The 24,803-nt window shown below is 35.1% G+C and overlaps 3 protein-coding genes and 1 long non-coding RNA gene across 4 annotated transcripts; all 4 read left to right on the top strand.

Annotated features, from left to right (window-relative positions):
• Positions 1–423: 423 nt before the first annotated feature.
• On the top strand, positions 424–4,567 carry LOC114519794. The gene is made up of 6 exons (XM_028539971.1): positions 424–523; positions 1,845–1,986; positions 2,141–2,373; positions 2,635–2,683; positions 3,302–3,540; positions 4,050–4,567. The coding sequence occupies exons 2-6, from the start codon at positions 1,875–1,877 to the stop codon at positions 4,431–4,433; spliced, it is 1,017 nt and encodes a 338-aa protein (XP_028395772.1). The 5' UTR covers positions 424–523; positions 1,845–1,874; the 3' UTR covers positions 4,434–4,567.
• Positions 4,568–9,302: 4,735 nt separating this feature from the next.
• Positions 9,303–11,458, top strand: LOC114519797. Its single transcript, XM_028539973.1, has 2 exons — positions 9,303–9,475; positions 11,081–11,458. Exons 1-2 carry the CDS (start codon positions 9,356–9,358, stop codon positions 11,456–11,458), a joined length of 498 nt encoding a protein of 165 aa, XP_028395774.1. The 5' UTR covers positions 9,303–9,355.
• A 1,856-nt stretch (positions 11,459–13,314) lies between these two features.
• Positions 13,315–16,172, top strand: LOC114519798. Its single transcript, XR_003686615.1, has 3 exons — positions 13,315–13,425; positions 15,336–15,477; positions 15,629–16,172. It is a non-coding gene; the product is annotated as an uncharacterized LOC114519798 (long non-coding RNA).
• A 165-nt stretch (positions 16,173–16,337) lies between these two features.
• LOC114519796 lies at positions 16,338–19,463 on the top strand. Its single transcript, XM_028539972.1, has 2 exons — positions 16,338–16,747; positions 18,975–19,463. Exons 1-2 carry the CDS (start codon positions 16,604–16,606, stop codon positions 19,356–19,358), a joined length of 528 nt encoding a protein of 175 aa, XP_028395773.1. The 5' UTR covers positions 16,338–16,603; the 3' UTR covers positions 19,359–19,463.
• Positions 19,464–24,803: the final 5,340 nt, after the last annotated feature.

Below are 24,803 nucleotides of genomic sequence, written 5' to 3'. Positions count from 1 at the left end.
TCACATTTTAAGTTTCGTAATAGTCTGATAAACAGAGAGAGAGTGGCGTCAGCAATCGTTTTCATACGCCATGCAGGACATAGATAAAAGATGGACAGATGTCCACCTCCGTAATAAAAATGTTGCAAGACAGCCATCTTGCTGACAAGTGTTTATTGCGTGATATTGCATCATTTGTTATGCTCTATCCAGAGCTGATTGGCGTCTGTGTCGTCATCAGGAATTCAAATTACTTCTTAAGATAACGGAATATTCAAAGCAACAAATAAACACCTGCAAGAAAACTAGCTTTCGACCACTCATAAACCAATCAAAACTCTCGATTTGATCATTGCGCGCAAGGATCGACCTCTTTTTGGCTTGCGTTGTATAACACCTTTTCAAATGTATATTTCATTGCTCGTTTCAGCAAGATATGTGACTGTTAACAGCATACGCAGCTTATTTTGCTTTGCCGGATACAGCTTGTGAAAATTCACTACAACTATACATCGACCACGGGCAACTGTGAAACACCGTGAAGGTAGTGTAAGCTTGTTTCAATACCAATTTTTGATGTAATCATGCATTTCCTGTAATTATATATATATATATATATATATATATATATATATATATATATATATATATATATATATATATATATATATATATATATATATATATATATATATATATATATATATATGACTAAAGCCCTAAGCACTTTTACCGCGTTTTTACTGTTTTTAACCGTACGAAATCGAACATAAAAGTTTAAATATGCTTTTAAAATTTTACTCTTTAACATCTAAAGCAACCAGTGCATACTAAACTACGAGGACAACTCATGTAATATTTAGACTTTTACATGCGATGCGTGTACGTGCGTATAAAAAACGCGACAGTGAAAAACGGCCCTAAATGATGTTCTCCGTAGCTTTGTGGTTAGAGCACTGCTCCGAAAAAGCAGAGTTGTACTCTTAATTACTGTCGGAGAACCGAAGTTGAATTTTTCGCAACGGTCTCGGTTAGATCTCTAAAATCGTATGCTTCTGCCACCGTTCTCCAAAAAAACTGTCAACATTTAGTTTTTAAGGGCTGCTTTCTACTGTTGCGTTTCTTTTACCCGTGTAAAATTTAAATGTTAGTCCACAGATGGGTCAACTAATGCAAACTAAAAAATTATATGCTTGTGAGATACACAACAGTTGAAAGCAGCCCTAATTGATACATTATCACGCAGGTATAGCTCATAGCTGAATTGTATAGTTGCAAATTTGGCATTCTTGTGTCAAACAACAACAACAACGGCAGGTGGCTAAAAGGGAATAAAAAGTATAAATTAAAGTTTTTTTCTCACTTTGTCTGCATATTTAATCGTCGATTTTTGATCATGTGAACAGAGATTATCTATCACGTGAACAGGGATTGTCGATCATGTGAAAGGAGTATATTTATATAGTATAGAGCACGTGCATTTTGGATGTCAAATTATCTTTTGGAAATTAATAACAAATAGCGTTGTTGCTAAGGTATTTTAAATTGGAAATTAGGCCATGTATTTTATTTTGACTCACACTGAATCCGTAACTGCCAGATTCATCTTTAAACTCGCGTTTTAAAACAATTTAAATCCAATCCAACAATTTTCAAAATTTAAACCAATTTAAACGAAATGGATGAGTAACTTCAAATAATCTCTTCCACATATTCCATATGATTATTCAGAATTGAAGACTATTGCGCTCCAATGTACGTTTACAATATTCACTAGATAGCAGATAGTTCTCCGTCAGGCAAATTTCAGCTGTTTTAAAAAAAAATTTTTGCCACTTTGATATAGTGAACCCTTCTTTTTATAGGAGGAATAAATACATTTTACAGGACCAACAATGTTCCTGAAATGTCATTTTTCATTTCTGGTTACGATGTACATTCTTCTTGTCAACGGAGAAAACGAAGAAATTCGGAACTTAAATTTTTGTTTCAATTCCTCTCTAGAAGGTAATTTAAGTTTAGCAAATTACCAAAGCTCTTCTCTTGTTCTTCTCTTGCTGAGTCATTCCTTTAAAAAAGGCCAGTTTAGTAAGAACTTAATCATCAAAAACCGGTTTACTGCATTCTAACAATACCAACAAAAAACTTCTATTTTCTTCAGGTTTCCGACTTAATGCCACTGTTCTGATGACCAAATACGTTTGCCAGTGGATAGACTGTGTTAGGGAATGTGCAAGTGAGCCATGCTGTAGATCAGTTAACTATAAACATATATCTTCCTCGAAAAATTATTCAAACTGCGAAATGTTACACAACGTGGTCTACAATGTTTCTGAACAATTATTGGAACGAAATTCTCACTATGATTATTTGTATTTGATAAACCCAATGAAGGTAAGAACGGAGTGTTACAGGTAGTGAGACTGTATATAAGCAATTATTTGTAATCGTAGTGACTTATTTACCATTTGTAGGTAAATTGTTATCTGAAACATGTTTAACGTTAAAACTCGCTTAAGGTAGCTTCACCTAATAGCGGCCATCATTTTCGATAATGCTCTTTATAAATATTCTGCATCAACATAGTGCATTTTATTTCTCTAACTAAAGATTGTCCATACTTTTACTGATTAAGAACAAAATTTTCTTTTATAGAGATATAACGAATGTTGCATTCCGAGCGTGTTAAAAGAAAAAAATAATGGTATATTTTTGTATTTAAATAACCTGCATGCCGTTTGCATTTTAGTTATAGTATTGTCGTAGTTGGTTTTGACTTCCTTTCTGAATTGTTACCTATTGTCTTCATTGTAAGTTGTTATCTATTGTCTTCATTGTGAGTTGTAATCCATTGTCTTCATTGTAAGTTGTTATACATTGTCTTTATTGCAAGTTGTTATACATCGTCTTCATTATGAGTTGTTATCCATTGTCTTCATTATGAGTTGCTATCCATTGTCTTCATTGTGAGTTGTTATCCATTGTCTTCATTGTGAGTTGTTATCCATTGTCTTCATTGTGAGTTGTTATCCATTGTCTTCATTGTGAGTTGTTATCCATTGTTTTCATTGTGAGTTGTTACCCATTATCTTCATTGTGAGTTGTTATCCATTGTCTTTATTGTGAGTTTCATCGGTTGTCTTCATTGTGAGTTGTTATCTATTGTTTTCATTGTGAGTTTTTGTTCATTTTTTTCATTGTAAGTTGTTATCCATTGTTTTCATTGTGAGTTGTTATACATCGTCTTCATTGTTAGTTGTTATCCATTCTATTCATTGTGAATTATAATATTTTGTCTTATGAAAAGCAATATTTTTTCTAGTTGTTTCAGGCTCTAGTTGTCTTCACATTAAGAATAAATGTGCAGTTTACACAGACGGAAAATATTTGATTGATCCAGATGGGGATGGCCAAGGCATTCCAATCGAAGTGAATTGTGATATGACGTCATTTGGTGGTGGATGGACAATGTGTTATACAACAAACAGTCATGTCAATATAAAGACTGAACTCACCACTACACCTGATCTGGGATATCGAGCAGACTGTAACAACATTTCGGTAAATGTTCAATATTTCCTTTAAACTATTAGGAATTATAATTTTTATTTTCTGCTAATTTTTTTTGCATTTTCCAATGCTCCCCTTCCAATTTAATGCTCTTCCAATTTTCTTTCTTAATTTAATGCTCTTCCAATTTTCTTTCTTAATTTAATGCTCTTCCAATTTTCCATGCTCAACTGAATACGGTATGGGCCAGTCTCTTACCCAGGCGCTTTAATAGTAAATTATATATTATAACGCTGCATTTCAGTTATTGTAGATAATATATAGATATAAAGTATTTGAGAAACGGTGTTATTCAATACGAATTTCAAAAGAATATTTTAGAACCCATGGTTACGAATGAACTAATTTTAAAATTTATTTATTTTATGCAAATGCGAGATGATGTAATTCATTTCCACAAAAACTAAATATTCCCCTCTTCTCTTTCTCTGTTTGTCATACCCCATTCTGTGGACGACGACATTTTTCAACCATTTTCAGGAAGTCTCAATTTTATTTAGTTCACTGAAGTGATGTTTGTTGATGAAGAATCTCAACAAAAGGCAGCTTTTACTAAAGATGATGGTCCACCTATCACATTTGCTGGTAATTACAATAAGCCGAATGCAGGATCATATGGCTTATGGACAGCAAATGAAGATGGTGTGGCCACGACGGAATACAAATATCAAATGCTTATTTGTGACACATCCTTCTTTAAGGGTCTTCATTTCTCTGGATATACTAATAACTGCTACAAACGTTGCGATTACTGGTGTGGTGACAAATCGTCTCCATATTTTCGTACATCTGCTGTCTCAGAACAAAAATTCAAAGGCGTCGCTTTCAACGAGAATGGTGATGGGCCAAAAGCAAATCGCCTGATAAGTGTAGGAATTCGTTAAGATGTAACCTAACTTGGGTCACGTCATACCATTATTATATATTATGAACAAACTGCACACATCAAGAACTGTAAACTTTGATTTTAGTAAATGGTTATATCACTGTCTTCATGTAAGCATATTTTATCTTTTGAAAACATAGCAAGCTACAATTGCAATATGTTGTTTGTCTTATGGTATTTAAAAGCACTTTTAGGATATTAGGATTTTGATCAGGTGCCGTCAACTTCATAAGTTGGCTTTGGAACACCAAGGCAATTTTTAGTCGTAAAACGTGTTATAGTATACGAAACAATCTTCGCCTCATATATAATCGTGTATATATCTTATCAATTTTTCTGTTGTTGTTCTGAATGTCTGACAAACGAATATCACAATTTGGGAGTAAAACCTTTCGACATGCACACATCATGTTCGTTGTTCAGAATCGCAAAAGCGACGAAGCAATTTCAAATCCATGAGGGAAACTACATGTACTGTAGATAAATCTTTAATGTTCAAATATGAGCTCAGCAAATCAATCTTCGCCTTAGGAAAACAGTAACTAAAGAATCTCCAACTTAAGTTTAATTCAAGAACCCATCAATGAAATTCGTAACCCAAACGACTAACGAAACAAATAACATGCATGCATCCAAAGAGAATTGAGACGGTCACGAGCGCGTGGTCGGCTCTCAATGCAAAACTTTGTTTTGGTTTAAATGGCCGATAATCTGTACATTGCATAAGAAAATGGATGATTGAAATGGGCACAATTCATAAAATTATATTTATTTACCCACACCTAACGATTGAAACCAATAGTTCAGGATATAAAAATAATAAAGATTTTAAACGAACCTAAACATCCTTGTGATGTTTCTAGGAAATCATTGAGGCTTAAGGAAAAACAAACTATAAAATAAAATAATAAATATAAAGAATCCAGTGCTAAAAATCACTACATTTCATTAAAACGAGCTTAATTTTGAAATATTATAATATTGAATCTTCCCTGGAGTAGCTATATTGTAGAGATACCAAAAGTAAAAAATTGGTTTACCAAAACGTTTCAAATTGAACTTAGAGTTGAGCAAACACTGCCCATGCACAGGGATGGAGGAAGGAGGCATCTAGAGATTTGAGAGGGGAGCACCAGTTTCCAGGGGCAATTTTGGTTAATAAAAAGGGCAGCTAAAAAGATGTATAAGGACGGTTTGCTCGCCATAGCTGGAAGGACACCACTATAGTGTGGTTTATATATTTATGCTCTACAGAAAGATTTGGGCACGTCGTATAAATGGGCATAGGTAGGATACGAAGGGGGCAGCTTCGATTTTAGCTTCGAGTTTTGCAGCTACATTAGCTTCTCTAATGTAAGGCGTCTTGTTTTGTAAATTTCAGAAAAACTGACAACAATGTCCAACAATGTTTCTGAAATGTCATTTTGCATTTCTGACCCCGATATACGTTTTCCTAGTCATCGAAAGAGGTGTAATTATCCCGAAATAGTACAATTCCAATATGCTTTAATGCGACAGTATTATCCGTTTTAAGTGACGCGGGTATTTTGAAAATATCAGGCAAAAATTATAATAAATTCATGCTTATTCATGATTATTATTTCAAGTGCCAAAAGGCCCTAGGGATGAGGTTGATGAAATACCTTCGATTCGGTTAATGTTTCGTCTCAAAAGGAAACGTCCATATTACCCAGTAGCCGATCGACAGTCGCTTTCAGTAAAAAAGTATAAATAATAACAAAAAATTACAAAATTACTGGGTACACGACATTCTCTCGAGAGCATATGACGCCATAAAGGCACACGACGAGCTTTTTAAATTATATTTTAACATAAAAACAAATTACAGGAGAACGACAAAATTTGTTTCTTAAATCAAAAACGCAATCCTCTTTTTATGTTATTTTAGATGTTTCTAAGCAAGAAAAACGACTTAGTCAAAAGTATCTAAGCGAATTGTACCCAAAATCTTTGAACGAGACCGACAACTAGACACTCATCATGAAAAGCTCCATGTGTATTTTCAAATAATTATCTACAAGTCACATATGGGTACAAAACCTTTCAAAAAGATCTAATTTTTTTTCATTTACAAAACAGCTTAAAAAATATAGCATAAAATTGTCAATTGCAAAGAACTGATGAACAATAAGTTTACTTTTCAAGTAAGGAACTCCCTTATTTATTATTCGAGAAGATTGAGCAGGAAAATTTCAAAAGCTGCAAGCGTGCATTATGGCCTCACAATGTTGTTGCTTAAATTGCCATCCATGGCTTTACTAATAGCACTATAATTATTGGGCTCTACTAAAAGCACTACTCAGTGGCTTTACTAAATTAAAAGCACTATATGGCTTTACTAAAAGCATTATAATTATTATAAAGCACTATATAATTGCCGACACGTTTCTGACAACAGCAATGAATATTCACATTTCGAGGAGTATTTTCTAAGAGTATTTTTGCAGAAATGTTAAAATAGAGCGTTAAAGCATCGCCGGGACCGCTTAAGCTTTGCGTTGACAAAAAAAAGTGGCGTATCGTGCGATTTATACTTGACGTTTGTTTATTTGTGTAAAATTTATGTTAAAAGGTTTAAAATTGGAAACCAACCGATGACTGATGCTATCCAATTGACTTAGAGTAAAAACAACCCAAATAGAAATGAGCCTTCTAAAGTCCTTGAAAAGCTTTTTTGCAAATAGTCCCTTGTTTGAATAATTATTCATGTTAATGGCTTGTCAAAGAAGGCATGTACAAGATTTGACCATAATTATATGGCTTGAAAGCTGACTATTTTCATTTCTAGCTTGGAAACACAATCAGCATCTGGTGCTCTGCTAAACTTAACAAAGACGTGTTCTAAAAGGTGCATCCTGAAATATAATTCAATGGCTTTCTTAATGCTCATTTTCGCGCTACTTTTCATTACAAAATTACCTCAGCCAGGGGAATGCCTAAATATAAGTCAGGCCTTCTTTCAAAAAATTGAACAAATGTACTTGAAAAATCATGTCATCGACACAAAGCAGACAGAAGATGAGGTGGAATGTGTCATGTATTGTTTGGAAAATGAATCATGCGCGTCTGTGAATTTCAAAATCTCTGGAAAGTTGAGAGGTCTTTGTGAGCTCAATAATTCGACGTTAACTGAAACATCTGGCACACGCGACCCAGAATATAGGCATCTTTACAAAGTCAAAAAGGTGAGAAAAAAGGAACGGATCTTTTAAATTTCAAAGCTCGTTTATACGTCTTCTTGTTGGTATAACTGCATGGTGTTAAGGCCTCTTAAATGAATTTTTCTATGTATAATGGCAAAACCAAATACGCGGTGTTCTCGTTAGCTGATATGTTAAATCAAACAAAGCATGTGCATTTTTCGTTTGTTAATCATTGTGCATAGCCGCAATAATTTTCATTGTCGGTTAACGTTAGCATTACAAACCGTGAAGTAATGAAACCTGGGAAATTTAAGATGTTTCGCGGCAATAGCTTGAAAATAACTAAGCTTAGTGATACCTTGGCGCTGCGTTCACGCGGAGCTGACGAATGGCACGTAGGAATTCTTCCGGCCTTCTTGTGTGAACACGCGCAGAACCAATCAAGATTAATTTATCGATCTCGTCGTGTGAGCAGAAGAACCGGACGAGCACAGCCAAAATTCATTGTTGTAGAACTCAGTCTTACGTCTGTATTCTAAAAGCTCACTCACACTCAAACTCCTTGAGTGGGAGATCGTAAACCTCTCATAACGTTGCCATGACGGTATTTCCAGTCGAATAGGGGCTTGATTCTCATTTTTTTACCATAAATCTTTCCACTTATTCAGAAAGAACTTTTTTATTGACCAGTGTTAACAAAATATTTATGTCACATTCAATCAGTGTGAGTGTGAGTGAGCTTTTTGAATACAAGCGTTAGACTGCTAAATTAGAGCCATTGCGGTCATCTACACGAGGAGTATAAGCAACAATTTAAAAAGTCGCATCCATACATAAATAGGTTTCCGAACATTTGTATAACGCAAATGCAATTCGTGAATAGGAAACTAAGCGCTTATTTTAATACAGGCTTTACACGAGCTCGTCTTAATTAGCCTTTAATTCGCTTATTTTTGTCGCTAAAAAATGGTACGTTTTATGAAGGTTCACGGCTATACCTGTATGAAATTTTCGCGCCTTTTTTACACCACGATTTCTCCATATCGTGAATTATTTTCGTTGTATTATGTGTGGCTAAATATCCCTTATAATTTTTATTCATATTTTTCAGAAGAAAAAAGATTTTGTCCCACCAACTTTCCAGCCTCACACAACACAAATATCAGGTAATGCAAAGGATAAAATAATAGAAATGGAAACTAGCCTATGAGATCCCTTTCGTTCCTGCCAAAAATTAAGAATAATAACATACTATGTTTTAAAACAATCTTGAAACCAAATGAGTGTTTAAATTATTATTTAAACAATATAAATTATGTATTTACAAAAAACATGGAAAGAAAAATTCCGGTTCGCACGCGAAACTCCGCCTAGTTAAAAACAGCCTATATTTAGTGTGTTTTTTGTCTTGCATGCATGGTGACACTATAAGCAGGACTGTCATAAAGGAGGATTCTCTTCCTGTGCTAATGGAGGGAAGTTGAGAGGACTATATAATTATTATACCCGATGAGGTTCTTATTTTGTACATATTTGAAAAACATAGAGAAAAATAATGTCCATTTTGGATCATCCAATGAATTAATTTGCTTTGCGTTAACCAGACAGTCACAATTTCACTTTCGTAAAAGCAATATTTTTTCCAGGTTCTAGTTGCCTTGACATTAAGAAAAAAAGTGCTGGATATACAAATGGAAAATATTTGATTGATCCAGATGGAGATGGCCAAGGCAAACTATTCGAAGTGAATTGTGATATGACGTCATTTGGTGGTGGATGGACAATGTGTTATACAACAGACAGTCATGTCAATATAAAGACTGAACTTACTACTACACCTGAATGGGGATATCGAGCAGACTGTAACAACATTCCGGTAAATATTTCCTGATTTTATTGAAACGTGAAAGTTGCACAGAGTTGAAGTTTTTGTTTATTTTCAATGTTTTATTATAGCAACAAATATGTACGAACACCAACCACCCTAAATTTACATGCATTAGAGGTTACATAAAATTTAGTAATTAATTTTTTTATGTACGCATTGCCGAATATTTTGATTAAAACTAAAACACTCGCAGAACCCTGCTACATCGTCCAGACGCGGTGCGCGGAATTTTTACATGTTGCTTTCGTATTTTTTAAAAAATCACTAGTGCATGGGAGACATTAACAAAAAGGATGTTACAGGAAATTAAAAATAATGAGAACATTAATACTTGGGGAATGTCACCGCTGCACCATTTCTTCCTCCTCATTACCAGAAATTTGCGACATGATAATTTGCATTTATACTAATTTGCATTTAACATTCAGCATAATGGCCTTAAACTTTTATTATTAAATACATATAGTAAATATACAAAACCTTTAAATGTCGTTGCCCTAGACCTTGCCCACTGTTTGCCGACCTCTGGGTCAATAGAACAGCCGTTTCCCAACGTTTTAATGATCGAATTACTTACCTTAAGTATTTCTACGTTCGGCCAACTGATTGTGAACAAATGTGTATTATAGCCTTCGTATTGTTCAAGTTCCTGATAAGACTGATAATATTTTTTAAAGTGATTGCAATGAAAATCTGAGCCGTACAGAAAAGTTTATACACAAATACGAAAGACAATATCTTTAACAACTTTTTTTGTTATATTACACGTCAATTCATCAACTACCTGAATCGAAATATTCGAATCAATGTGAGCGATTTTATAAGTTCGTTGACAGAACACGGACAAAACATTGAGCAATATATTTTTAAATTTGGCAGATTGCAGAAATGCCCAAGCTAAAAATTTCGGCCACCAAAACGTTTCTAAACAGATGCTCTATCGATCTAGAGGTCGGCAAACAGTAGGCAAGGTCTAGGGCAACGGCATTTTTAAGTTTTGTATATGTACTATATATATTTTATAGTAAATGTTGAAGGCCATTATGCTGAAAGTTAAATGCAAATTAATATACATGCAAATTATCATCTCGCAAATTTCTGGTAATGCATAAAACACTCTCGTTTGCGGCTCAGGTTAAAATGAAAAGGGAGGAGGGGGAGCAATTAGTGGTCAAAGAAATGTTATTTTAGGTTACGATTTTATTATAAGTAAGTCAATTAAACATTGCACAAACTATAAACTACTTACGTAACAAGATATCACACTCCGGGGGGACAAACTGAGGAGCAGATAACATAATTGGGGAGGCAAATCTCCCATTCATTATCTCCTCCCATTGGAAATGAATCATTGAACTTTGGAAAAAAACTTACCTGGGGAACGATGCCTTTGATTATAAATTTTCAATAAATATTTTAGAACTCCAGGTTAGGAATGACACTAATTAAAAGGCATTTCAAAATTCTAATAACTTATTATATCCAAATGCGGGATGATTTATTTTATTTCCACAAAGACTAAATCTGCCCTTCTTCTTCTCTCTTTGCCATGCATTTAACACATTCTGTGGACGATATTTTTCAATTATTCAGTTCACTGAAGTGATGTTTGTGGATGAAAAATCTAAACAAAAGGCAGCTTTTACTAAAGAAGGTCCACCTATCACATTTGCTGGTAGTTATGATAAGAAGGCAGGATCATATGGCTTATGGACAGCAAATGAAGATGGTGTGGCCACGACGGCATACAAATATCAAATGGTGATCTGTGACACATCCTTCCTTAAGGGTCTCTTTGTGTCTGGGTATACCAATAACTGCTACAAACATTGCGACAGCTGGTGTAATGACAGATTGTCTGCATATTTTCGTACATCTCCTGTTTCGGACCCAGGCTACAAAGGTGTCGCTTTCAACGAGAATGGTCAAAGGCCAAACCCGAATCGTCTGATAAGTGTAGGAATTCGTTAAGATGCATGTCAACTAACTTGGGTGACGTAATTTTTACCCTAATATGGTATGTTAAGCAAACTGCACACATCAAGAGCCGTAAACTTCGATTTTAGCAAATGTTATCAGATGTAGCACTGTTTTTGTAAAGCATGTGTGTTGTTTGAAACAACGTAGTTGCAACATGTATGTTGTGTTAACGGTATTTTGTCACCTTTCCTTGCAACATAACCTCGAGCCTTTTTTTCATAAAATCTATTGCTCGTCTTAGTATAGTCTTGTATATACCTTTTATCGTCGTATAGTTTAACATTAAACGGAGGAAGCCTTATTCAGCTAGCAAATTATTCTAATATATTGATAGTAGTTACAAGCCAACCCCGATTACACGCAGCTGCTGAAGGCTGGCTTTAGAACATGCACCACGACAATTTTTAGTCGTAAACTTTGTAATCTGAAGTAGACATTTTCCGTGGTTAAAATAATACTCCATCAGTGTTAAATATTTCAAATTTTGTCCAGATTGTTACCTGTTTTACTATTGAATATTTAGTTGAAAATAAACAGTAATGCGTGTCCATGGGCGATACTTTTATTGCCAATTGGTTTTACGATATACAGTGGGAATTAGACGCTCACTAAAAAAATCTAAATTATAATAACAAAGCAGGATGCTTTACTAATCAGTGATTCATTTCCCTGACGCATCTCTTACAGAACTCAGTACAGGATGTTTTTCTGTAGTTTTCGCTCCACTACAACCCACATTCCTGTCCGTTTAGGTTATTATGTGGGACATTGGTTTCGCGGTTGCTGCTACGTGCTACCTCAAAACCTCCATTAGTATCCGGTATATATATTTGCGCATACTACGTAAATGAATGACTGTTTACTTTACCTATAGTTGGTATACGGCAACCATGCGTTAACCTAAATTCCGCAACACTGGTGCATGTATGTTATTTGATATGCCATATATCAGTTAAAGGTATGTAATATCTTTAAAGTCTTTGGGTTTTTATCCTTGAAGAAGATTTCTTGTAGCTCAATCTGGTTTGTTCAGTCCGCCAACAATAGATTATATTGCCCGCCTCGTTTCCAAGCTAATGTTTACTTTGTGTGCCCTCAGGCAAATTTGGGAAGTGTCTGTAGAAGCACCTGAATGTGTTTAAACTCTTTGCAGTCACACAAGTTGTCAACTTGCTGTTTTCAGTTGTTCTTTAGGATGTTTATTAGCTGTATATGAGCACATTTATATGGATAAATTGCAAACAGTGCAGAATTGACACTACCAAATCTTTTTGCTAATTTCCAGTATGGTCGAATGCTCAAATAGTCTAAACATAAATGCTGGAGAACGCAATTTAAGAAGAGATCTAAAACATATCCAAAAAGCTCGACCCATGCCTTCATGGTGCAATACTGCATGTAAAACTCTCCGGTACGCCACGTGTTTTAAGGCCTATTAATTTTACACCACGCGATTAGTCGTATACGATTTGTATACTCGCGTATGATTCGAATAAATGCGTGTAAAGATGTCACTTTTTAGGTTTCGTTAAAAACTGATAACAGAGAAAGTGGCGTCTGCAATCGTTTTCATACGCCAGGACAAGTGTTTATTGCGTGATATTGCGTCATTTGTCATGCTCTAACAAGGGCTGATTGACGTCTGTGTCGTCATCAGGAATTCAAATTACTTCTAAAGATAACGGAATATTCAAAGCAACAAATAAACACCTGCAAGAAAACTAGCTTTCGACCACTCATAAACCAATCAAAACCCTCGATTTCATAATTGCGCGCATGGACCTCTTTTTGGCTTGCGTTACATAACACATTTTCAAATGCATATTTTATTCCTCTTTTCAGCAAGATATGTGACTGTTAACAGCATACGCAGCTTATTTTGCTTTGCTGGATACAGCTTGTGAAAATTCACTACAACTATATACATCGACCACGAGCAACTGTGAAACACCGTGAAGGTACTGTAAGCTTGTTTCAATACCAATTTTTGATGCAATCATGTATATTTCGTAGTATATGAATTATATAAAATTATAATGAAGATCGTTCGCCTGATGATCGTTTCAGAAGAAACGTGAAACACAGAGTGTAGCGAACATGTAATGTTCATTGATTTTATTTTAATTGCTGTATTAAATTTTCATATCGAGCACTCTTTGTTCTTGGATACTTTACTTAATTGTATACAATTTTTTATATATACATAATTATATAAATTATACACTTTTACCGCGTTTTTACTGTTTTTACCAGTACGTAAACGAACGTAAAAGTTTAAATGCTACGCGGACTTATATAGCTAAGCATTTAAACTTTTACATGCGATGCGTGTACGTGCGTATGGAAAACGCTACATTGGAAAACGGCCCTAAAGGCTGCTTTCCACTTACGCGTTTTTTATACGCACGCACACGTACGAAAAATTTTAAATGCTTTTAAATTTTTATTATTTAACATCTAGGTCAACTAATGCATACTAAAATGCGCAGAAAACTAAGTTCCTTCGATTTATTCACTTAGTTTTTTCAAAGGTAACATGTATAAGGATTTAGACTTTTACGTGCGTGTACGTGCATACGCGTAAGTGGAAATCCACCCTAAGTGACGTTCTCCGTAGCTTTGTGATTAAAGCACTGCACCGGAAAAGCAGAGTTGTACTCTCAATTACTGTCGGAGAACCGAAGTTGAATTTTTCGCAACGTTCTCGGTTAGATCTCTAAAATCGAATGCTTCTGCCATCGTTCTCCAAAAAAACTGTAAACATTTAGTTTTTAAGGGCTGCTTTCTACTGTTGCGTTTCTTTTACCCGCGTAAAATTTAAATGTTAGTCCACAGATGGGTCAACTAATACAAACTAAAACATTATGTGCTTGCGAAATACTCAACAGTTGAAAGCAGCCCTAATTGATACATTATCACGCAGGTATAGCTCATAGCTGATATGTATAGTAGCAAATTTGGCACTCTTGTGTCAAACAACAACAACAACGGCAGGTGGCTAAAAGGGAATAAAAAGTATAAATTAAATTTTTTTCTCACTTTGTCTGCATATTTAATCGTTGATTGTCGATCATATGAACAGACATTATCGATCACGTGAACAAGGATTCTCGATCATGTGAAAAGGGTATAATTATAGTATAGAGCACGTGCATTTTGGATGTCAAAATATTCTTTGGAACTTAATAACTATTAGCGTTGTTGCTAAGGTATTTTGAGTTGGAAACAAGACGTCTGTTCTGGCGTTAACTCCGGCATGCCGCGCACATGCCAGTCTTCAATATAAAGCTACTGAACATAAGCAATACAGTTCATATTCATTTAGATGCCGAAAACAAAAACAAAACAAAACCGAGGCGAATTTTCAACTCCGTGGCTGACGCCGGAGTAATAGGTCGTGTAATTTATCAGTGGCGTAGCCAGCCCGACAATTTAGTCATGCTATGCATGCTAATATTTTGGTGTTCATTGACTGTAAAAACAATAAATTTGTAAAGAAATGAATAATGATAATAACATAAAATTTGCATAGCATGACTAAATCGTCAGGCTGGCTACGCCACTGTAATTTATTTCACTTAAACTGAATCCGCCACTCCTAGATTCATCTTTAAACTCACGTTTTTAAACAATTCAAATCTAGTCTAACAACTTTCCCAATTTAAACCAATTTAAAAGAAATAGATGAGTAACTTCCAAGAGTCTGCTAGGCATATTCCATATAAATATTTAAAATCTAAGGCTATTGAGCTTCAATGTACATTTACAATATTCACTAGTTAGCAGATAGTTCTCCATAAGGTAAATTTCAGTAGTTTTTACAAGAACATTTTTTTCACTTTGATATAGTGAGTCATTCTTTTTACAGGCGGATTAAATACATTTTACAGCACCAACAATGTTCTTGAAATGTCATTTTTCATTTCTGGTTACGATGTACATTCTTCTTGTCAACGGAGAAAACGAAGAAATTCGGAACTTAAATTTTTGTTTCAATTCCTCTCTAGAAGGTAATTTAAGTTTAAGCCTGTTACCAATAATCTTCTCCAGCTTCGGGAAGAGTAATTTCTTAAAAATGGCCAGTTTAGTAAGAACTTAATCATCCAAAATGGCTTTACTCCATTGTAACAATACTTACCAAAAAATATATATTTTCTCCAGGTTTCCGACTCAATGCCACTGTTCTGATGACCAAATACGTTTGCCAGTGGATAGACTGTGTTAGGGAATGTGCAAGTGAGCCATGCTGTAGATCAGTCAACTATAAACATATATCTTCTTCGAAAAATGAATCAAACTGCGAAATGTTACACAACGTGGTCTACAATGTTTCTGAACAATCATTGGAACGAAATTCTCAATATGATTATTTGTATTTGACAAGCCCAATGAAGGTGAGAACTGCATGAGAACGGAGTGTAGCAGATAGTGAGACTGTATGCAAGCAATTTACAATCATAGTGACTACTTTGCCATTTGTAGGTAAATTATAATCTGAAGCATTAGGTTCCGTCCATAAAATGTTTAACGTTAAAACTCACCTTAGGTAGCTTGATTTATTATTGTGGCCATCATATTCGATAATCACCTTTATAAACATTTTGCATCAACATAGTGCATTTTATTTCTCTAACTAAAGATTGTCCATACTTTTACTGATTAAGAACAAAATTTTCTTTTTATAGAGATATAACGAATGTTGCATTCCGAGCGTGTTAGAAAAAAAAAATAGTGGTATATTTCTGTATTAATTATAGCCTTGTCGTAGTGGGTTTTGACTTCCTTTCTGAGTTGTTACCTATTGTCTTCATTGTGAGTTGTTATCCATTGTCTTCATTGTGAGTTGTTATCCATTGTCTTCATTGTTAGTTGTTATCCATTGTCTTCATTGTGAGTTGTTGTCCATTGTTTTCATTGTAAATTGTTATCCATTGTATTCATTGTAAATTGTTAATATACATCGACCTCATTGTTAGTTGTTTTCCATTCTCTCATTGTGAATTATAATACATTGTCTTATGAAAAGCAATATTTTTTCTAGTTGTTTCAGGTTCTAGTTGTCTTGATATTAAGAATAAAAGTGCTGGATACCGAGACGGAAAATATTTGATTGATCCAGATGGAGATGGCCAAGACATGCCCTTCGAAGTGAATTGTGATATGACGTCATTTGGTGGTGGATGGACAATGTGTTATACAACAGACAGTCATGTCAATATAAAGACTGAACTCACCACTACTCCTGAACTGGGATATCGAGCAGACTGTAACAACATTCCGGTAAACATTTCATGATATTAACCATTTCCTTTTAAACCATTACGAATCATAATTTTTAACTTGTAATGCAATTTCAATTTTGAGGGATGTTAATTTGTTAAGAGTGTTCGATATGCTCAGAAAACGTTATCAGCCGTAATATATTTGGTATTTGGCAACTTTAGATGCCTCAGGAGTTGAAGAATTTCAATACAAACTGCGAGTAAAGTTGCATAGTGTCACACCGCCTTAAACCTCGCCTAATATTCATTTTGAATAAGAAGAAAATCCGAAAGTGCATACAGCATGAGATTGGGCTATCTTTGAATGCATTGATTCAATTTTACTCTCCTGGGATGTATTGTGATGCATTGCTATATAATTATTTTGCCCCTAAAATATGAGCTCTGCACTTTCGCTTGAACTGTACCTAGAATTAGCCATGGCTTCAAGATGAGAGTCAGAGTTTTTCAGCGTTAGCTGGCAAGTGCTTATATACGTTGACTTTAAATGTACTATTTTTATCTATTTATCTACCGGGTGTATCAAAAAAAATGTCCCAAATGTAAAAATTCCGTTTTTCAGGATATTTTGCAGAATTTGGCAAATTTTTGTGTTCCTAGAGATAGTTAAGACTTATCTGGTATACCTAGGCCAAGTTTGGTTTTTCATCAACAAATTTATGTTACCGGGGGGGTGGTTCTTTTCCACTGATATTGAGAGGGCTTGCGCGCGAAAATGTGAAGCTGAAATTGAGATATTATTTAGCTGTCTAAAAGTAAGAAAGCTTTTTAATAAACTGTCAAAGTTTCAGGAAAAATAATGCATACTGGGAGCAACGCGCGACCCCTAAAGGTGACAAATATTTCATTGCGCGCAGTGGATTAAATGCATCGTTGATTTTAGCGTGACCGATCTCATACAAGGTGGGCAAATGAATAAATTAAAGCGAGAAACTGAACACAAAAACAAAGCGAATTATTCTTGATGTTAATCCTCAGCATGTCCACCATTTCATTCTAAGCAAACTGCGGCTTGTCTGAGCATACTAAACACTGAACAGCGAACCATTTGTCTGTCCATTCGCCTAGATTTGTAGGCGAGGTGGTAGCGTAGGCGATTTGCAAGAAAGAATTTCGAACGAAATGTATAATTTGAGGCAGGACAGACAAATGTGGTTCGCCGTTCAGTGTTTACCATGCTCAGACGAGCCGCAGTTTGCTTAGAAAGAAATGGTAGAAATGTTGAGGATTGACATCAAGAATAAAAATCTTGTTATTAAATCGCTTCGTCTTCTTGTTCAGTTTCTCGCTTTAATTTATTCATTTGCCCAGCCTTGCATGAGATCGGCCACGCTAAAATCAACGATGCATTTAATCCACTGCGCGCAATGAAATATTTGTCACTTTTAGGGGTCGCGCGTTGCTCCAAGTTTGCATTATTTTTCCTGAAACTTTGACAGTTTATTAAAAAGCTTTCCTACTTTTAGACAGCTAAATAATATCTCAATTTCAGCTTCACATTTTCGCGCGCAAGTCCTCTCAATATCAGTGGAAAAGAACCACCCCCCCGGTAACATAATTTTGTTAATGAAAAACCAAACTTGGCCTAGGTATACCAGATAAGTCTTAACTATCTCTAGGAACACAAAAAATTGCCAAATTCTGCAAAATATCCTGAAAAACGGAAATTTTACATTTGGGACATTTTTTTTGATACACCCTGTATATCTATCTGATAGCTCTGAAAGAAAACTAAAACGGTAAAACGTCGCTTCACGCCAAAATATCGCTTGCGGAAAACCAGTTCTATGAAGTGCTACATTTTTATCGCCACTAATTCATTGCGCCCACAAAGTTGCCGTCGTGGCTTGATATATTCCTTGATATTCAATCCACATCAAGTCAATAGCAACTTCGTTTTATCCGGAGACAATTCGATATAGATTTTTATACATAAAAAAACGAAAGTAGTTTTTATGGCCAGGCCACAGGAAATGATCATGTGATAAAATATAAACGTTCTAATAAACGTTCTTTAAATTTAACGATTGCACATTCCAGTAATGACAGAGCCTAAGTAATGTTATTAGAACATATTTTAGAAGTAGTTGTCGGCGAGAAAAAATCTGGTATCACAAAACTTTTAACGTCATTTTCGTTATATTCGTCATTTTCAAATAAAGATTCTCCTCATTTATGCAGTCTGTCTGTATACGTCGGAAGATAATTTTAAACCTTTTTTTCAGTTCACTGAGGTGATGTTTGTCGATGAAGAATCTAAACAAAAGGCAGCTTTTTCCAAAGATGATGGTTCACCTATCACATTTGCTGGTAATTACAATAAGCCAAATGCAGAATCATATGGCTTATGGACAGCAAATGAAGATGGTGTGGCAACGACGGAATACAAATATCAGATGCTTATCTGTGACACATCCTTCTTTAAGGGCCTCCATTTCTCAGGATACACGAAGAACTGCTTTAAAGAATGCGGTCACTGGTGTGGTGACATGTCGTCTGCATATTTTCGTACATCGGCTGTCTCACACCCAGGCTACAAAGGCGTCGCTTTCAACGAGAATGGTCATAGGCCAAGACCAAATCGCCTGATAAGTGTAGGAATGCGTTAAGATGTAACCTAACTTGGATGAGGTCATACCATGATATATGAACAAACTGCACACATCAAGAACTGTAAACTTTGATTTTAGCAAATGCTTATATCACTGTCTTCATGCAAGCATATTTTATTTTTTGAAAATATAGCAAGCTACATTGCAATATGTTGGTTGTCTTATGGTATTTAAAAGCACTTTTAAAGATATTGATACCGGTGCCGGACCGTCAACTAACTGTACATAAGTTGGCTTTAGAACACCAAGGGAATTTTTAGTCGCAAGACTTGTTATAGCCTACGGAACAAATTTGTAGTGAATAAAATGATGTGATCGAATTATGAAGTAAACAAGTTTATTGACTTTTATCTTCATATTTTCGTACATCTGCCATGCGCACAGACTTCGACGGTGTCACTTTCAATGAAAATGGCCATGCCTCAAAGTCAGATCGTTTCACTGATGAGCGTAGGAATTCGTTAATGAGTCGACTAATTTACAGTTCTTTTATTCTCATCAAATTTAACAGACTAGCCCCTATAGCCCTCCTTAGCGTGCCTTGCATTCTTGTGACGTCACTGGTTTGAACGCGCGGGAGAGGACTAGCACAAAATGTTTTTAATTCTTATAATCCAAAAAGGCGGCAAGAAAATTTTTCTCAAGCAATACTGATCTCAAAATCTTTGCATCAGGGTCAAAATCAGGGATAATTTTTGAAATCCCGACATTTTGTGCTAGTTCTCTCAGCGTGGGCTGCCTCCCCCCTGCACAAATAACAGCGCGCGCGCGCTTACGAGCCTTGGGACTAGGCTGATAATTTATAAAAATAGAGCGCAAAGTATCATTAGTTCGCAATTTAGCAAGAAGGTACTGCAAGTTATAATAAAGTCACTGTCACAAGCACAGAATACCAACTTTTAGAAAGTTTAGTTCCTCTGGAAATGTCACATTGGCAAATACAAATATATTTCGTCATTCTGTTTCTGTTTTAAAGTCATCAATTCCGTAGTTGTGCAACGCATCTTAACAAGATTTATAAATAAGAATTAGCTTTTTACTAGATACACCGGTTTTTAAATATGTTATAGGTTGATCAGTATTGGACATTTTATGTTACAATATCCGGTAAGCATCGTGCATGGAATCAATTTCCTTTCAAGTTCAAATTGTTAAAATGAAGCGTTGAATTCGTCATCAGATGTTATTAAACGTGCAAGCAAAGGAATATGACTTATACATATATAGATACGGCATGCAGGCGGTTTTAATATTTTTTAACATAAAAAGAAGTTGCAGGACAACGACAAAATTTGTTTCCTAAATCAAAAAGTGCAATCCTCTTTTCATGGTATTTTAGGCAAAAGTTTTAGGCGAATTGTGCCCAAAAACCATTGAACGAGAGTTACGAAACCGATAACGAGACACTGATCGTCAAAAGCTCCATGTATATTTTCAGTCGTATATCTAAAAGTCACATATCATTACAAAACCATTCAAAAAGATCTAATTTTTTTTTTCACTTTCAAAGCAGCTTAAAAATATAACATAAAATTTTCAATTGCAAAGAACTTCGACAAAATTAGCCTTTCTCACGATAAGGAATATCCGAAATTTTTGGGGTACTTTCAATTTTCCTAAATGCGTTTAAACAATAATTAATTTTAGTCAAGTAAGAAGCATTTTTTAAGAGTCTGCATTGAACAATAAATTAAGCCTAAAATTAAAGACAGCCACCCTAACAGGGTTTTGCACTCACAATTTAAAAAAAGGATCCCAAAAATGGTGGCGCAATCGTCATCGTGAGAAAGGCTAATTATAGTTTACTCCCAGTAAGCAATTCATTTACTTTTCGACAAGATTGGGCAGGAAAATTTCAAAAGATGCAAGCGTCCATTATAGCCTGGCAATATTGTAGTTTAAATTGTCATTTATGGCTTTACTGAAGGCACTATATAATTGAGCTTTAATTGTCGACACGTCTCTGGCGACAGTATTGAATATTTACATTTTCTCAGCATTGTGCAGAAATGTTGAATATAGAGCTAATATATAAGGTGGGCGCGACCGCTTAAGCTTTGCTTTGCCAAAAAATGTGGCCTTCCGTGCGATTTATACTTGACGTCACGTTTGTTTATTTATGTAAAATTCATCGTAAAATTGGAAAGCAACCGATCTCTGACGCAGTCCATTTGATAGAGTCAAAACAACCCAAAGAGAAATGAGGTTTTTAAAGTCCTTTTAAAAGCTATTTTGTAAATAATCCTTTGTTTATATAATTAATCCTTTTAAATGAACATTTAGAGTGTACGCTTCAATGATCTCGGCTTAGTACAAGAGCCCTTAGTACTAACACAGTTAATAGAATATGCAGGGTGAGTAAAAAAAAACTGACACCTTTGAAATTCAAATTAGCTGCGAACTTTTGACTGGAATATGACAATTCCCATGTACAATCAACAAAAACGATTTGATAAAACTGTTCTTTTGTATTTACAGAGCTTATAATGCATTTTAACTCCCAATGGGAACAAACTTTATGTTTTAGGTTAGTTAATATGATATGCTTCGTATACCTACGAAATATTCTAAGCAACTTTTGTCACATTACAGCCGCTATGCCACTAATTTGAATTTCAAAGGTGTCAGTTTTTTTTTACTTACTCTGTACATGGTTGGAGACTAAATAAAAGTACAATACAACTAATTAGCTATGTTATTGTCCGCGTTTATGCAAAAATGGTTCCTTTCTCGTCACTTGTCCATTGTATTTTAGCCAAACGTACCAATGGCATTCGTCTTGCTAAGCTCTTCATGCAACCTTGACTTGAAAAATATGTTAATTATAACATTGCTATTGGTTTAACGGTGAAAAAATACAATAGACGCATGGTTACACAGGAAAAATTTTTAGAATAAATCTACCTCAACATAGTTAATGAGTTGTATTGTAGTTTTATGTGGTCTTCAAACCATGTATATTCTATTATTTGTCGTAATAAATATATAGAGTGAAATTTTGCAAAATCTCGGTAACGTCACCTCCGGGTTAACATTGGATGAACATGTGGCGTCTGGATTGTGTGTACGCTGTACGTTTCTGTTTGTCGTGGCCCTGGCATTGGGGATTTTAAATGATATTTCCTCCCACACTAGACGACGTTCAGCCATAACAAAGTCTATTTCCTTGACTGATCATGAGATCGCGACGTCCAACGTGCTTGTTCGCTGTGAATAAGCTTCCTACACTCGCCTTTTGGTTTTGCACTGTCTACGGGAAAGTAAGCGATCATCTCCTCGTCATAAGACATAAAGGCCTGCTCTATTGAAGGGAATTAAAGTAAGTGTATGTGTATTTCCCTGGCTATAATTACTATTTCTATAGCACGTTGTTGTTCTAGTTGTAAATCTGCATACGATATCTACAGGCACGGTGCCTGTACCCGAAGGCACGGTGCAATTTTTCTTGCAACTTATAACGTAATTCTACTTTTAAGAGTTGAAATTTGGCCACTACGGAACCGTTTATGTTTATTACACTCCTAATTTGCATCTCTTAAAAGTAGGATTGCATTGGGTAACATGGCCTTAAGTCTCAAGTAAACACATCCTAACATTGGATCTTCAGCACTGTTTTCTGCATTTTAGACACGCAATACACACTTCCCGAATTTGTTTTCGGGCAACGAAAAAAACAGCCCTCCAACAGTAGATTTTCTTATATAGGTGATGTGTAACTATTTTAAATGTGATTGGTTCATTCGTAGTCAAATGACTTTAAATAAATGCAATGTTTCCCTCCAGGGAAACAAGTGAAAAATTGTTGCCACTCAAGCAAATTTGGGAAGTGTCTGTAGAAGCACCTGAACGTGTTTAAACTCTTTGCAGTCACACAAGTTGTCAACTTTTTGTTTTCTGTTGTTCTATGGGATGTTTATTAGCTGTATATGAGGACATTGGTGTGGATAAATTGCAAACAGTGCAGAATTGACACTACCAAATCTTTTTGGTAATTTCCAGTATGGTCGAATGCTCAAATAGATATACGAGACATATACTCGTCTAACGATAAATTATGGAAAGCCATGACTGGCTTATGTGCTCAATGATCTTTATATCTTTATATATGTGCTTTTATCATTATATATATGCTGTACTTTCGTTATTATATGCGGTGGTTAATTCATATATGCACTAGTTACATCATTATATGCTGTGCTTTTATTGTTATATTCGGTAGTTACATCATTATATGCTGTACTTTCATTATTATATCCGGTAGTTTTATCATGATACGTGGTACTTATATCTTTATATTGGGTAGTTTTATTATTATGTGCGGTAATTACATCATTATATGCAGTATTCATATCATTATATGAGGTGCGGATGTGCTTACTTATTTATATGCTGTACTTTCAACATTATACGCAGTACTTATATCATTATATGCTGTGCTCAATTGCTCATTGCAGCCTTATCATGATAGATTTAATTTTTCAGCAATACTTCATGTTAGGTCACATAATAATGAACATTGCAATTCATTATGTCAAACTTACATGAAGTGGAGCGTAATAGTACCACTGACCAAAACGTTGGCCCAGTGGGGGGAAAACATGGCTTTTCGTGACTAATTAGTGCTAATTATACAATATTTATAAAATATGGCGAATAAAATTATAGAGACATGCAGCTAAATACAGGAATTGCACATCTACTATGATGCGTATTACATTACGTTACTCCGCTAAAAAAATACCGCTGTCAATTCTATACAGTGGTCACTTGGTGTCTTTAATCATTAAAAATCCCTAAAGATTTCCAAAAATCTCGTACGCTTTTTTTGCAAGTGGTACGGCCCTCGTTTCAAATTTTAAAATAATTCGAAATTGTTGACTTTGAGGCTAATCTTGTAGTGTACCGGAAATAGTTATACATTAGAAATAATTTATTCATGTAGATATAGGTTTAAATAGAGTAAAGCATTGGAAATAAAAGGATTATTCTATTGCTATAACTTGTGGAACGTGCTAACACAACATTGGAGACGAGGATGGCAGAAAATGTATTGCCAGTTCCTCAACAGTTCAACGTAGAAGCCATGGATGTCTATACCGAATGGAAGACATGGATAGAATCGTTTACGATATATGGCATAGCCGTAGAACTGGAAAAGAAGTCAGAAAGCGTTCAGTTAGCAACGATGCTACATTGCCTGGGGCCGGCTGTACAAAGAATATTTAGAACCCTCCCCGGCAAGAACGAAAGTTACAAATCAGCAGTTGCAGCTCTTGAAGGCTATTTTGCTCCTAAAAGAAATGTAGTAGCAGAAAGATACAAATTTCGAAGTAGACAGCAAAAAAGCGACGAGCCTATTGATGCGTATCTCACGTCGTTAAGAGAACTAGTAAAGACGTGTGAATTCGGGGCGCTTGAAGACGAAATGTTACGGGATCAGGT

Source organism: Dendronephthya gigantea, unplaced genomic scaffold (genome assembly GCF_004324835.1).
Source record: "Dendronephthya gigantea isolate DGI-Jeju-01 unplaced genomic scaffold, DenGig_1.0 000014F, whole genome shotgun sequence".
Taxonomy (NCBI): domain Eukaryota; kingdom Metazoa; phylum Cnidaria; class Anthozoa; order Malacalcyonacea; family Nephtheidae; genus Dendronephthya; species Dendronephthya gigantea.
Note: the sequence above shows the minus strand (reverse complement) of the source record. Positions and strands in the feature narration are given on the sequence as shown.

Excerpts from the sequence above, each read along its gene's own strand:
- LOC114519794 (XM_028539971.1), top strand. The coding sequence starts at position 1,875 with ATGTTCCTGAAATGTCATTTTTCATTTCTGGTTACGATGTACATTCTT. Across the intron at positions 1,987-2,140 it reads TTTCAATTCCTCTCTAGAAG|GTTTCCGACTTAATGCCACT; the intron begins GTAATTTAAGTT and ends TATTTTCTTCAG. Across the intron at positions 3,541-4,049 it reads CAGACTGTAACAACATTTCG|TTCACTGAAGTGATGTTTGT; the intron begins GTAAATGTTCAA and ends AATTTTATTTAG.
- LOC114519797 (XM_028539973.1), top strand. The coding sequence starts at position 9,356 with ATGACGTCATTTGGTGGTGGATGGACAATGTGTTATACAACAGACAGT. Across the intron at positions 9,476-11,080 it reads CAGACTGTAACAACATTCCG|TTCACTGAAGTGATGTTTGT; the intron begins GTAAATATTTCC and ends TCAATTATTCAG.
- LOC114519796 (XM_028539972.1), top strand. The coding sequence starts at position 16,604 with ATGCCCTTCGAAGTGAATTGTGATATGACGTCATTTGGTGGTGGATGG. Across the intron at positions 16,748-18,974 it reads CAGACTGTAACAACATTCCG|TTCACTGAGGTGATGTTTGT; the intron begins GTAAACATTTCA and ends CCTTTTTTTCAG.